Raw genomic sequence first — 13,778 nt, 5'->3', positions numbered from 1 at the left:
CTTCCGCGGCGCTGGGTGGCGCTATGTTCCTATCGTGTTTGCGGAAGTGGCCTTCGTCGCTTTACTATCACGCGTAAACACGTCCAGGATGTCGTAAGGCGCTACCTTTTAGCATGACATGTTAGGTTACACAAGCCACTAGCTATGGTACCGAACATCACGCATGACGAACTCTAGACGCATAAAGTCATTGGTAACAGCATCCCCACCCTTTAAGATCGCGTGAGTGTTAAATTTGTAGCTAATGCGCGACGATGTCTGTGCTAGGTCCAGGTAGCATGCTAAGCTAAGGGCTAGCCACGGCTAACTTCAGTCGGTTATTGGAATGGTAGAGCGCAGCGCGAGCTCCCCCGGACATGGCAACTGGAGCAGCAGCCGCGTCTGGCGGCTCTTTCGAGTCATCTTTAGAGAAGAAGTTTCGAGGGGTTTCCAACACAATGGATTCGATTCAAGGACTTTCAACGTGGTGCATCCAAAACAAAAAGTACCACAGCCTGATTGTGCGACACTGGATGAAGTGTTTGAGGAAATGTAAGTAGTCCAACTAACGTTATTGTTTAATTGACAGGTGCTGATGATCTCGTTTTGGGGGGCCGCGATGGCAGCGCACTTGCAATGTCAATTATAGTGATTGTAATTTGAAGCGGGTGCAAACTTAGCCAGCTTAATTTTTTTGCTGTGACTTATGATGGCATCTGTAATTTGTTTTTCTATATATATATTAACGTTAGTTATTTGTCAGATGAACTAACCATACCATCATCCGGCTTAATGTACAGGATAGTAGCAGAGGTAGGGATAGGTGATGCAGACGTACAGATAATGAGTCAAGAAAATTATTTATACAATAAAACTAAGCTCTAATAAATATTTAAAGAGAAAGGATTAACCTAAGGGTATATACATATATTAGAAACATATGATTTAAGAAAATATAAAAACAGAGTTATTGTTGTATCTTGTATGGAGTTCACGAGCAGTCTCTGTTGAGGCCTAATGTAGCAGCCTCTTTTGTTTCTGCATCCAATAGTAGTTGTCTGTAACATACTTAATGTGGGAAAGAGACCAACCGGAAAAGACAGACCGTATAGTTGGTCCCTGGTTGCTTAAAGTCCAAGTTTGGACTTCTCATTTGCAGTTTGGAGTTGTCTGTTAATTGGCCTTTTGACCATCGCTGTCAATTGGGTCTATTCCCTCATTCATATACAAATATTGCATGAGGATTTTCTACAAGACTGGACAATTTATACTGTATGTTCTGTTCTGTAACAGAATTGTTAAATAATCACAACTAAGTCAAGTCTTTAACTCAAACATGAAATATGGTCGCATATTTGTAAAATTGACATGTGTACATGCAATAAGTAGAGATTGAGAGGGCGCCTGTGAGTGGGGAGCAATGTCGTCCTGCAATCAGAGGCTGTTCTATCAGATAGGGTTGTATTGTGACCAAAGTCTATTTGTATATTTACAAACGCCACTCCAGAATATAGGGAATGGGTAAAAAAAAAAAAAACAGACATCGTTTATGACACATTTTTACAGGTATGGATGTACAACTTTAATTTGTAGTGTAATGCATTTATGTTGTATTTTTATGTGTGGTGGATTTGTGTTAGTCACATTCACAATGGATGGAGAAAATATACTTTACTATGCTCTTCTTTTGACTGTTGACTTTGGTTTTACTCCCTAATGTTTGTGAAGCGACAGGCTACAATGACTCATTATTGTCTGTGTTTCAATTAACTTCAATGTAGTTGTACAAGTCTTTGTTGTTAATAGATCAGACATCAGCCAATGTAACACATATTTGTGGCTGTCAGATTGCTGCTCAATTATTTAAGTGTTTTGGGTGAACACGGATGACTATGATGAGTATTTGTAGATGTTTGCTTTGAATAAGAAACTTGATTGTATCACCTAGAGGATTTAAGTAAGTCAATAGAAACGGTTTGCTGGGATTTAAACTTTTTGTGTTCATCTATTTGCTGTAAGTTTTCCCAACTCAGTTCATGTTTAAAATGCTTGTTTTGCACCGCGATGAAATGCCTTGATTTTAGACCAGATCTTTTTTGCAATGTGCTTTGTAGTGCACTAATTGCTTTAAACAGATCTATTAAATGGGTCATTTAGTGAAATGTGGCTGGATATTTTTCCGCCATACTTTAAATCACTGTGTCTTTTGTTCACACATACTTTAATGAGATCATTATCTTTTTGCAGTTCAGTTTTGATTCTCTGTGTGAATTTAACGATTTGTTTTTGTGGGGAAAGCTGCAGTCAGTAAAGTATAAATACAAGTATTGATTGGCAGTCTGCACCAGAACTTCAAATAATAAATGTGTGTGAAAAGTACGTAGTCTGTTATTTCACTTGCTTGAAAGCTCTTTGTAGTCGTCATAAGAAACCTAGCGTAACGTGGTGCATCTGATGTCATGACACGATTGGCTCTTCATTTGCCCCTTGAACACTTTGGAGCCCTAATAAAACAAGTTTCATTGACAGTTTGACATTCTCCTCTTCAATAATTAATGAACAGTTGTTTAATGTATGCTTCTGTCAGAGTGATTCATTAATGGTCATTTGTTATTAATAAACATTTTCATTTAACATTTAACAAATAATAAGATTTGTTTAGCAAAATAAACAAAATGTTTTTATATTTTGGCTGCTGGTAATTTGTGATAAATGCTTTTCTTTTTGACTTTTGGTTTAATAGGTTATTCAACTAGTGAAAGATTGTTTTCTTTTCATAGGTTATTCCTTCCTGCCCTACTAGATAAATAAACACTGTTGTCTCTCCTCTAACAGCGGATACCTCACACAGACTCAACCTTTTCTACGTCGCCAACGATGTCATTCAGAACTGTAAAAGGAAAAATGCTATTGTTTACCGTACGGCGTTCGCCGAGATGCTCCCCGAAGCCTTCTTGCTGGTCAAGTGAGTAGTTCATAGAGATCGTCAGAGGTTACCGTCCTTATTGGTTCCACATGTGAGGCAGTCCTGGTAAATGATTATACATGCTGGTATACACTCTTCTCCCTTTATTTCCCCTCGCTTCTCACTTCCTTGTCTTCTCTGTTCTTGTTTTTTTCTTTAGTTCATTCAATGAATTGCCCCACACATAAAACCCAAATGTTATTATAACAACACAATAGAAATCCATTGGCTCATCCTCCCTATTCTGTTATTCCTTTCTGCAGCAATGAAGGTGACCCCAAAGTGATTAAATCGGTGGAGAGGATACTGACCATCTGGGAGGAAAGGGGTGTGTATTCAGGGACGCTTATTACTGAGCTCAGGACGAGCTTAGTCAAGGAGGAGTCCCCCCCAGAGACACCCGTAGAGCAAAAAAGTAAGTCTCTTCACTTTTTTCATTTGACATTTTTATTAACACCTCATTATAACTCCAATCTTGCATTTTTTTTTGTATAACTTCTTGAAACACATCAGATATAGACTTGCATGCACTGTGTTTTTTTAGTCACAGTATGTCGTTATTCAATTAGATACTACACATTATTCATATGTAACCTTATGTTTACCGTGTTCAACATTTGATTTAATTCTATTGTACTTTGTTATCAACAACAATTACAAATGACACACCTGTGTGGGGTTCCCATCCTTTTTTCATTGTCTCTAATTACTATTCTTACTTTTCTCCAAAGCTCCAGTTGAGTCTAAAGCAGATCTACACTCCAAGATTGTTGCTGAGTTTGTGGTAAGAATGACTTTAAAGTGTTGGCGAACCAATCGCTAACTGAGGTGCAACATTGCCCCCCCCAGCCCCCTGTTTAATCGGACATTGTGTTGGTTTGACGTCGTGGCTGACTGCTCCCTCCGCTTCAGCCCCAAGCACTAGTCGAGGAACTGTCTAAGTACAAGAAATCCGTTCAGGAGGTAGACATGAGAGAAAAGCAGCTGGCGGCCATGAGGATCGACATCTGCAGCTCGGATGCCCTCAAGAGACTGAAAGGTGCCTGATCGTCGTCTGCCACTTTTGTGTCATCGGCTCTGCTCCAACATGCTGATGGGTCTTGTTTTCCAAGATCAGTGTCCTCTTTTCTTTCTCGCTTTGCCGCAAACCTCATCCTCGCATCTCTGAATCCTACAGATAAGGCCGGGGGAAAGAAATTCTCCAAGGACTTTGAGGAAGGAAGTGCGCAACTGCAGGAGTTTGTTAAGTTCTTTGACAAACAAATCGTCACAGGGCCCCCGGTCATGGAGGCCCTGAAGAACGCAGATATCTTCTACGAGATGCAGTACAAGGAGGTCAAGATTGTTGCCAATGTGAGTGTGTTTGAGCTCAAATATTTCTTGTATTATTCCACCTGGCACATCAATACAATCGCGGCAGCGCACTGTTCATTTCAAAGCAGAAAACAGAGCAAGAGAGAGAATATAGAGAATTTAATTAGGTTTAAATAGGCCGGATCTTGCTCCTATCATTAGCATCCACGGGGCTGTCACAGTAGCCAGTAGCGCTGCCTTTAACCCCACCTTCATCAAAATGGGTGCTTGGATGTCCCACAAAATCAACCGGTGGGATTGAAGGATTGGAGAAGGTTCATTCTCAGTGTTTCCCATTTGTTTACAACATCAGCCCCCCCTGTTATAATGGTAGGGGAAACACTGATTCCAATATTGTGTGTCTTGTCTCAAGTACATTGCTTTTATAAGATGAGAGATTTTTAGATTTACCAGGCACCGGACTTATAATTGAATCACAAAGCGCCACAATGTCCAGTTACAATTAGACGTCTATAATAAACTACAATTACTGCCTTCGATCTGCGGCGTGACGTATTGGTTGACGCAAACAATCCAGGGGCAGTAATTGTGAGTGAGTTCCCACAGAGGGGGAGATGTCAAATGAGTAAAACTGAGTGAGAGGAGTCACAACTGCTGGTAAATATGGATGATAGAAAACTTGCAAATTAATGAATTTAAGGACAGGATAGATTTGTTTTTGCTAAAATTTCACCTCAGACTGTAATTTATGTGCTTGCGAAATATATTTCCCTGTGCTCATGAATTGAGGTATAAATGTAACACCATAATGTTCCTGGATAAAAGCTTGTGATGTTCAAGAAAGATGCAAAAGTGGTAGGATACTACGTGATGTACATACAGTAAAACAAAAAAGTACAAGTTTAAACTTATTAAATATGACATGACCGGAAAGTCTGCCGAGAAAGAAATACTAAATGGAAAGAAAAAAAAACCCGATTACTGATGCCAACTCGGCATGAATCATGTTCTGGGTGGTAAGTTGGCTAACAAAACTGTTGGCCGCCCGTGTTTTGTTTTAAGTTTAGTTTTCATTACTTACGCTCCGTTCCTCCGAAGGCCTACCAGACTTTTGCCAACCGGGTGTCCCATCTGAAGCGCAAGCTGGACGCCTTGAAGGCCAACCTGCCGGACCTGGACGAGTCCCCCATCCCCTCGCCCTCCGCAGACGCGCCGTCCCCCACCGGCTCAGAGTCCCCGTTTCGCGGCCTGGAATTGGCCCACCCCGACTCCGACCTCGACGGCTGTGCTATGGATGATGAGGCGGAGCCGCCGGCACCGAGCCCTCTGTCCTCACCGGGAGGATCCCCCAAACCCTCGGCGGCACTCGGGCAGAACGACAACCGGGAAGTGGAAGACATGGAGCTTTCCGAGGAAGAAATCGACGCCGGTGGCATCATAGGTGAGGAGTGGGCTGCTGATTTGGGACTTCTTACAACATTGTGTTAAGAATAACCACAGTATCTTGAGGGAGATTTCTGGATTCTTCCACACAACGTGACATGTAGTCCAATTATAGGTGGACATCTTTAAGGTCAATATCTCCAATATAATACTAGGCAATCACACTAAAACAATCCAGAGCAGTTTTAAACAGCACCCCAGTAAGAGGAAGAAAAATATACATTTTGCAGGTTGAAGTGTCCCAAACTGCACAGTGAAGGCCTTTTAAGGGCAATATTTACAATTGCTGAATGTCTCTGGCAGTGTTGTTATGTGCAGAAAATGAGAAGCACGACTAAAAATAGACAAGTGAACCATGAAGAAAATCCCACAGAACCTTTTGTGTGTCAACACTGACGATCCAGTGTTTCCTCCAGTACGAGTTGCAGACAATTTGATCGGAGCCCTTTTCCCCACTCATAGAGACGTCTAATTAAAATAACACAGCTGTCATTTTAGGGCTTCTTGTCCAGGTAATGGTCTCATCGGCTAGTACAGAATACATAAGGAAGTACATAGAATGTACATGTACTTACATTACTTTTTTGTCTTTGAGTGCTCTACTCATCCTGTCTTAAAATTATTCAGTTGAAAGTGGACCTTTTTTAGTTTTCCTTCATTTTATTGATAAAAGGTTGATTAGCTGAATTAAATCAGCACATGATTTGAAAATGGAAATAGTTTTTGAAGCCGCACATTATTTAAAAATTACCCATAACAGACCATTGTTATTCATTATGATGTTAAGTTTTGTCTTGTAAAATGTTTGCTTGTTTTTTTTTAATTATATTTTTTAGATTGATGGATGCAATTTAGTTTTTCACAGAAGCCCAGACTGTGTCATTGTTTTTGGCAGCATATTCCTCTATTCATCTATCAGCACACATTTTTCTTCTTGTGGTGTCATAAATTATCTGGGCTTGTGGAAAAACAATGACAAAATAAATTGAGTTTCACAGAGTGCATATCTAATAACATCTAAACTCTCTCTTACTGCCGTATTTGTGTCCTCAGTTGAGGAGCAGAGTGAATTACGTGCCGACCCAAAGGCGGCCACTTTGAAAACTGAGACACCAGTGGCAACAGAGCAGCCCGTCGTACAGGTTGCGCCCGCTGTCCCCGTAGCGGCTCATCTAGCAGCGCCTCCTGCAGCAGTGGAAAATGTCGACCTGGGTAAAATCGGCTCCATCCTCAACAGTTTAAACTCGGCCATGAAGAACACTGGTGAGTGCTGGCCGTTAAAACATTACAATACAATGTGTTTTTTTCCAAAAGAAAACCCTTCCACACTATTTGTATTTGTTGTGACATGTACCACAAATAAGCAAAGAAATCTTAGCACTTGGGAGGTGTTTCTTCATACCTTCAATACGCCTTCCATTTGCTTAAATGCTTTTTTATCTTGGTCCCACAGGACCATTAGTGGAGAGTCCTCCTGCAGCTGCTCCTGCTGCCTCCTTGTTGAAGACTACACCTGTGGTGTCTGTGGCCCCCCAGGATGCCAGTTCACTGGTTAATCTCCTCTCAAAGGTAGACGTGAGTCCTGCAGACCTCATCGGCGCTCTGTCCAAGGTCCAGGGTGAGAAGGAGTCTATTTTAACTTAAGTCTTGTGTCATGTAACTGTTTTATAGCAGACATTAGAAGTGGCAGGGTTGCTTAAAATATATTTCTATGTTGTCCATTTCTTCACTTAGGCATCCCTTCTGTTGTGAAAAGCCCCGCTGCTAATGCCTCTTCAGAGTCCTCTAGAGCAGGAAAGATTCCCCAGTCTCCCTCGTCCACATCCGCACCGGCAATACCCTCCCAGAGCCCGTTTCTCTCCTCCATTGTACCTGGGCCTCCTTCACAGAGCTCCACAGCTCGCCAGAGTACAAGCTCTCAAGCCCCCTCCCAGACTTCCAACCCAGCCTCGGCCCTGGTCCAGGCTCTGCACAGAGAGATGGATCTGACCACAGAGCCAGAATCGTCCCTATCTTCTAAGAGTTTGGAGTCCAAAATCCACAGCTTTCTACAGGGCAACCCGGCTTTCAATGCATTCAGCATAGGTCTTTCTGCGATTCCAGTGGCGGGGGCAGGTAACCTCAGCCCAGTGACCGCGGCGGACGCCCGGGGCGGGACTCCAGTGCGGGACGAGGGCGGAGGCACCCCGACTCAAGACGAGATTATGGACAAGCATGCGCCGGGCCCGTTCCCTTCCAACGCTAATCAGTCATCGGTTGGAGCAACTCTCAATGCGGCTCCTGTTGCGTACCACAACAGCAGTCCCCAACAGCCGGCTCACCTGCAGCCGAGCGTGGAGTGTCAGAACGGGCAGGTCTACCAGCCGTACCAGTACGGCGAACACAAGATGTCAGAGCACGGCATTACCGCACCTCTCGGCCACTACCAGCAGCTTTCTGGCCAAGCGGGAGGGCCGGTGGCTGGAGAAAGAGCCCAGGGCAGCGCCAGTAGTGCTCAGGCTTTGGAAGACTTTCAAAGGATGGGTGAAAGGGGTTGGTATGGGGACACAAACCCAGAGGGGAGCTCTCAGCAGCCCAGAGGCTACAGCGTGACGGCGCCCGGAGGGGCGGGGGAAAACAACAGGCCAGGACTTTATCCGTACCAAGCGGAGAGTTTTCAGGAACCTCAAGAGTTTGCCCCCCAGCACGGCGCCATCAATACGGTAGATTTCTTCCGAGGCAGCCTCCCGCCTGTCCCAAAGTTCCCTCCGCCCCCGCAGATCTTTGACGCGCCGCTTCCCGCGACCAGCGGTATGATGATGATGCCGCCACCCCAACAGCACCCGGGGCCGGGCGACAGCATCATCAGTGGGATGGTGGTCCACGACCATCAGCACAAATCGATATATCCCCCCGACGATTTGCTGTACGATCACGACAGACCTCGCCCTCCCCACCACGAAGATTTCCCCCCGCACCCGGACGAGCTCAGCTACCACGACGAGCCCCGTCACCACGATGGCGGTTTCTTTCAAGAGGACACCTATCACCACCACCCAGAGGATGCATACTACGAACCAGGCAGCCCACCGCACCACTTCCCCAGGCGCCTCACTCCCCCGCTGTCACCCTCAGAGGACCCCTACTACCCCCCTGACTACCAGCGGCACAGCCCCCCTCCTCCGCACTACTCTCCAAGGAGACCGCCACCGCATTTTGAAATACGCCACCCGGGTCTACGGCCTCCACATCGGCTTCCCCCGCCCGCACACCACCCTCACCCCAGAGGACCCCCGCGCCCGCCATTTCCCCGCTTCCACGGCCCCAATCCGAGGTTAAGAGGCAAACGACCAGGTCCACGGGGAGGAGGATTTCTTGGTCCAATGTTCCCTCCAAAAAGACCCTTTCCACCCCCGCGGTACTGACTGGACATGCAGTGGGTAAATCGCTGTGGATGTCACAGGGGTGGCGGGGCTTTTAAGACTGTTTAGTAACCTGCTCGCCGCTGCGGTGAGGTCCCTGTGCGGACACGGAGGTGGGCGTCTGGAGAAGAAGACGCCGTGCAGCAGAGGCTGACAGAGGCAGCGTCTGAGTGACTGAGAGTGAAGGCTGGTGGGGGGGGAACCAGAGACAACACCAAGGGACGGAGAAGGAATTCGAGGCTCTGCGAGGGCTGCTGAGCTGAAGAGTGAAGACCGAAGAGAAGAAAATAAGAGGTGGATATATATATATATATATTTACATACATATAGTTCACTTTGTGTTATTCCTCCAGTAGGAAGCATCGCATTATATGTGTAATTTGGAGCGTCAGTTGGGCAAAGGTCCAAGCGTGCATGGTATGCGTGTGCATGTGATTAAGTTAACTAGTCACAGGAGATGACACCACGATAGCTCTTATTGCGAAAGATAATAGAAAAAGAGTGAAGTTGGTGCAATGTTTCTGCGGTTATTTAGTTTTTCAGTGAGCAGTTTTGACTGCTTCTCTTCATTTCAGCAGTTTTCCCCCGGTAGCTTTTGATAAAAACATCAATTTGAATCCAATCGCTTTGGGTATGGGAGTGATTGTCATAGAATGAGGTTTTCTTCTACAATTCTTGTGACCACATTCAGGAAAAACTTAAATGTCATTGACTCCGAATGTCATTTATTTGTGAAGCAATGCTTTCTCACCCGGTGCGTTTGGTCCCTGCGGCGATATTTTTACGTCTAAGTTTGTCGAAGAAGAGCGGCAGCACGTGTCTACTCAAAAAGGAGAGCGAGGTGTGAGACTTCTCTTTTGTCTGCCTCCAACACCGACGCGGAAGAAGTGCATTTTTTGGAGGGGATGAAGAAACTCGTCTTCAGTTTTGTTTTACTTGTACTGTCTAATAAAAATCTGAGTTTAAAAAACTGTTGTTTCTCTCTCCCCCCCCTTTATCCTTAGACTGTTGCACCACTGTCTGGAATGAGTCACCCTCTTTACGTAGCATTTGAGCGTTGTAATGCATTTCGTCCGTGAGACAATAGCTATTCACTATTTTGACCCAAACCGTGAAAAAAATAAAATGAAAGAGTCGAGGTTTGATCCACAGTATCAGTTTCCTATTGTGTCTAAAATAGGTTGCTGTTACAATGCAACTTTATCCCAGGACGGTCCAAGTAATCAAAGAATAGAAACTCAACAGTAATTTACTGTATTTAAATAGTATTACTAGTTTTCTTCAGTGGTTTCTGTTTATATGAAGACACCGCCACTTGCAGAGAAATGTTATGGTTTTCACAGTTCAAATTAAAATCCCAGAGAAATAGACTGCTCTGTGTATATAGTTCATGTTATTTTAAATTAGGCTTTGAAACTAGAGCTTGATTGATGACGGCCTTAACTCTGAACTTTCCTGATTTCTCCCCCCCCCCCCCCCCTTCCCTCCCCCCCACACACACACACACACACGTTTGCGTAATTGTTAATTTGTACAATTGGCTTTCTCAGAACACATATTATATCTAAATATTGTCATTGTTTAGTTTACTATTTCTAGTGCAATTTAACCTAATGGAATACGTTTTAATTTGGCAAAGAAAAATAACGGATTTGCATCCTGCTGTTTTCATTGGAATCTACGTTTAACTTCCAATAATTTCGTTGTTCAAACGTTTCTTATGTTAGTCTGCCGAGTTTTTAACTGATCTATTCATTCTTTATAGCATAGATCATCTTTTCGTCTGAGCCCTTAATTCCCCGTGTCCTCAGTAGACTTTACTGTCTATTGTGAACTTGAACTATTGAAGCTCTCCATTTTGGCCCGACTTTAAAATCATTCCCTTTTACTGCGATGCAGACGTCACTGTTTCCTTTTGGGGAAATCGATGTTGCATTCCTGTCTCTTTAATGGAGGAGGGGACCGCGGAACTCTTTCGCTTCAATCCACACCGACTCCACAAAGCGATTCAGTGTGAGAGCCAACTTGCGTTTCAAAGTAATTATCAGTAAGATTGATTGGGCAATTACGAAACAACTATTAAGTGTTCTGCTTGATTAATTCATTTGCACCAACAAAAAAAGTACATGTTAATGAGATGTTTGGACTTGAACACTTAACTACGTTGTTGCATATTCATCTTTTTCAATTCTGGATTTTATGCTCTAAAAATAAAATGAATATATTTCTTGACTTCTTCAAGGGTCTAAATTAATTTAAACAGGTCCCCGGTAGATTACATGTATTTTATACCGCAATCTTAAATTGATCTAGTTTCTAACTGATCAACGAACTCGCCTGAGATATAATCACGACTAATAACAGTTACGGTGTGGTTTTTAACCAGCAACTACCGTGCAAATCTGCATTCGACGTTTTATGTGTAAAAAAGTAGGGCGGCATCATTTAGCGGAAGTTATTATTACGCGGTAGGAGGCGGTGATCAGATCGATGACACGTGATGCTGACAATACACGGCGCAGCGAACTGAGGCGAAACTCCAGATCACCTACTTTTTAATTGATATATGTATGTACGATAGAGCTAGATATTTAGGTCACTAAAAACACGGAAATGAGCCATGACGATTCATATTTTTGTGTATCAATGTATGCTGATTCAGAAATAATGTGTGATCTCTTAGTCAAATATTCCCTTGTATTATTTTCTAACCTGATACCTGTTTCATCCCCTCCTTCCTCCTGTCATTATCCGCAGGGATGGAGAGCCTCACTTTGATGTGATGGTAACCTTTTCCACATGTAGATGCAGAGGTGGAGTAAAGGGGGGGGGGTCGATGCTTTGCAACCTGCACAGCTCTCCCTTCCAGTGATGGCTCTTCACAGTCTGACACGGATGCCATGAAAGCCCTCCAGTTTAATACATCAGAAGAGAAGTGCCACCAGCAGGACCTCCAAACAGTCAGTGCAGAGGTTTTGGGAAAATAACCATTTGAGTTGTTTCTTTCTATGCTTATGTGTTTAGGAGAAAAAGGAGCACGGGGATGGACGCAGAGGCCCGTGTGAGTAAGTAGGCCTTTATTCTGTATTATAAGATAGTTCTTAAAAAGCTATTCTCTCACTTATTATCTCACTACTGTCACCTACAAGATGTCCATTAAACGAACGTTGTGAAATAAAGAGTTTGTGTGTGATTTGTTTTCAATATCTCACCGCAAGATGTATGCATGCATGTCCTGTCAGAACCCTAACTTTAATGTCAGCCTTCTCGCGGAGGGAAAATAACTTTCTATTTGGGGACACATTGACATCACTTTAGAAGAAAGAAGGAAGACCCTTAATGACCTGGGCCAGGCTGTTTGTGGAGTACTTTACTGATCCAAGAAACTCTGTCATTCAAATGGAATCTCAATAAGTACAGTTTAAGGCAGTGGTCCCCAAACTAAGGCCCGCGGGCCGGATATGGCCCGCTTCCACACTTGGCCCGGCCCCCTGAACAATACCAGAGGGGCATTTTGTTTTTTTTGTTTTTTTTGTTTTTCCAGTCTGGCCACGCAAATCCTAGACCAGCCCCTGTGAAGTAGAATAGAATAATGGAGCAAAGCGTGATTCAGAATGCAGGGTATTTAACCTGCAGTGGTCAAACCATTATTTGTTTGTTCAATGCTCTCATCTGTCAAGAGGCGGTGGTGGTTATTATTTATTTCATTTTTTTCTGTAAAGATCCCAGAGAAGATGGTTTATTGGTTATTATTTATTTCATTAAGTGATATTATTTATTTTCCTGACTTTTTCTGTGAATATCCCGGATTGTTATTATTTGGTTATATGTGGCTTTCTGGAAAACAACAAATGTTTACATTTAGGCTCCCACTGCAATCGTCACACTTTTTCTGAGCCCGGCCCCCTCCAGAGAAGGGAAAAGTTATCTGGCCCTCACAGGAACAAGTTTGGGGACCCCTGGTTTAAGGGTACTTGACTTTACGTATTTCCATTTCATGCTATACTTTATGATTACTTATTTTACTTTTTGCTTTTCATTTATTGAACATCTATTACTTATAAAAAACATTTGATCTCTTAATCCTATTACAAATCACGCCAACATGGTCAAAAGATGAATTTCACTGTTCATATTTGTTCCAGTGTGTATTGTACGCTTCTCATGAAGATTCAATGGTTTAAATCACAAAAACGCTTTGAAGTTCCCAGATATCTTTGTCTTAAACCAATAAACACGACCGCTGGCATCAACTGTGTTGCAGCTCGTCACCAGATGTCGTTGTTGGTCACATGCACTCTGAAAACAAAAAAAACGACAACGTTTGTGAAAGAAACGCACATATGTTTTCGACTCGCAGTTTCGTCGATCATTGACTTAAATGAGGCTAAAGTCAGATGGATTGCTGCCTGCACTGTGGGCTTATATCGGGGTTGGAGGGCGGGAGGCAGATAGGGTTTAGTGATCCTGGCAGATGGCAGTTTTACAATAAGAGACAATCCGAGGACACATCCTGCTGTTGGAAATAAATACATTCAGATTATTTTTTTTTAATGAACGCTGCAACGTTGCTGGAGCCGAGCACAAGCAGCTCGTGACTCCTTTGAGGTGTCACCGTGTGCGCAAATCGGGTGTGTGCAGGCGCCTGCGTGTCATGTGGGCTCATTGTTTACATG

The 13,778-nt window shown here is 43.5% G+C and overlaps 1 protein-coding gene across 2 annotated transcripts; it reads left to right on the top strand.

Annotated features, from left to right (window-relative positions):
- The first annotated feature begins 41 nt into the window (after positions 1-41).
- On the top strand, positions 42-12,619 carry rprd2a (regulation of nuclear pre-mRNA domain containing 2a). 2 transcript variants are annotated; one of them, XR_005120423.2, is made up of 11 exons: positions 42-531; positions 2,815-2,944; positions 3,208-3,359; positions 3,676-3,728; positions 3,857-3,983; positions 4,122-4,297; positions 5,357-5,699; positions 6,755-6,964; positions 7,155-7,319; positions 7,436-9,396; positions 11,860-12,619. XR_005120423.2 is itself a non-coding variant. In XM_037473366.2 (10 exons), the coding sequence occupies exons 1-10, from the start codon at positions 357-359 to the stop codon at positions 9,103-9,105; spliced, it is 3,201 nt and encodes a 1,066-aa protein (XP_037329263.2). In that variant the 5' UTR covers positions 42-356; the 3' UTR covers positions 9,106-10,571. The 2 variants fall into 2 exon arrangements, 1 of the variants encoding a protein (XP_037329263.2); XM_037473366.2 differs by lacking the exon at positions 11,860-12,619 and having other exon boundaries at positions 7,436-10,571.
- The last annotated feature ends 1,159 nt before the right edge of the window (positions 12,620-13,778 follow it).

This window comes from Pungitius pungitius, chromosome 17 (genome assembly GCF_949316345.1).
Source record: "Pungitius pungitius chromosome 17, fPunPun2.1, whole genome shotgun sequence".
Lineage (NCBI taxonomy): Eukaryota > Metazoa > Chordata > Actinopteri > Perciformes > Gasterosteidae > Pungitius > Pungitius pungitius.
The sequence above is the reverse complement of the archived record's forward strand: the minus strand, read 5'-3'. Positions and strand labels throughout refer to the sequence as shown.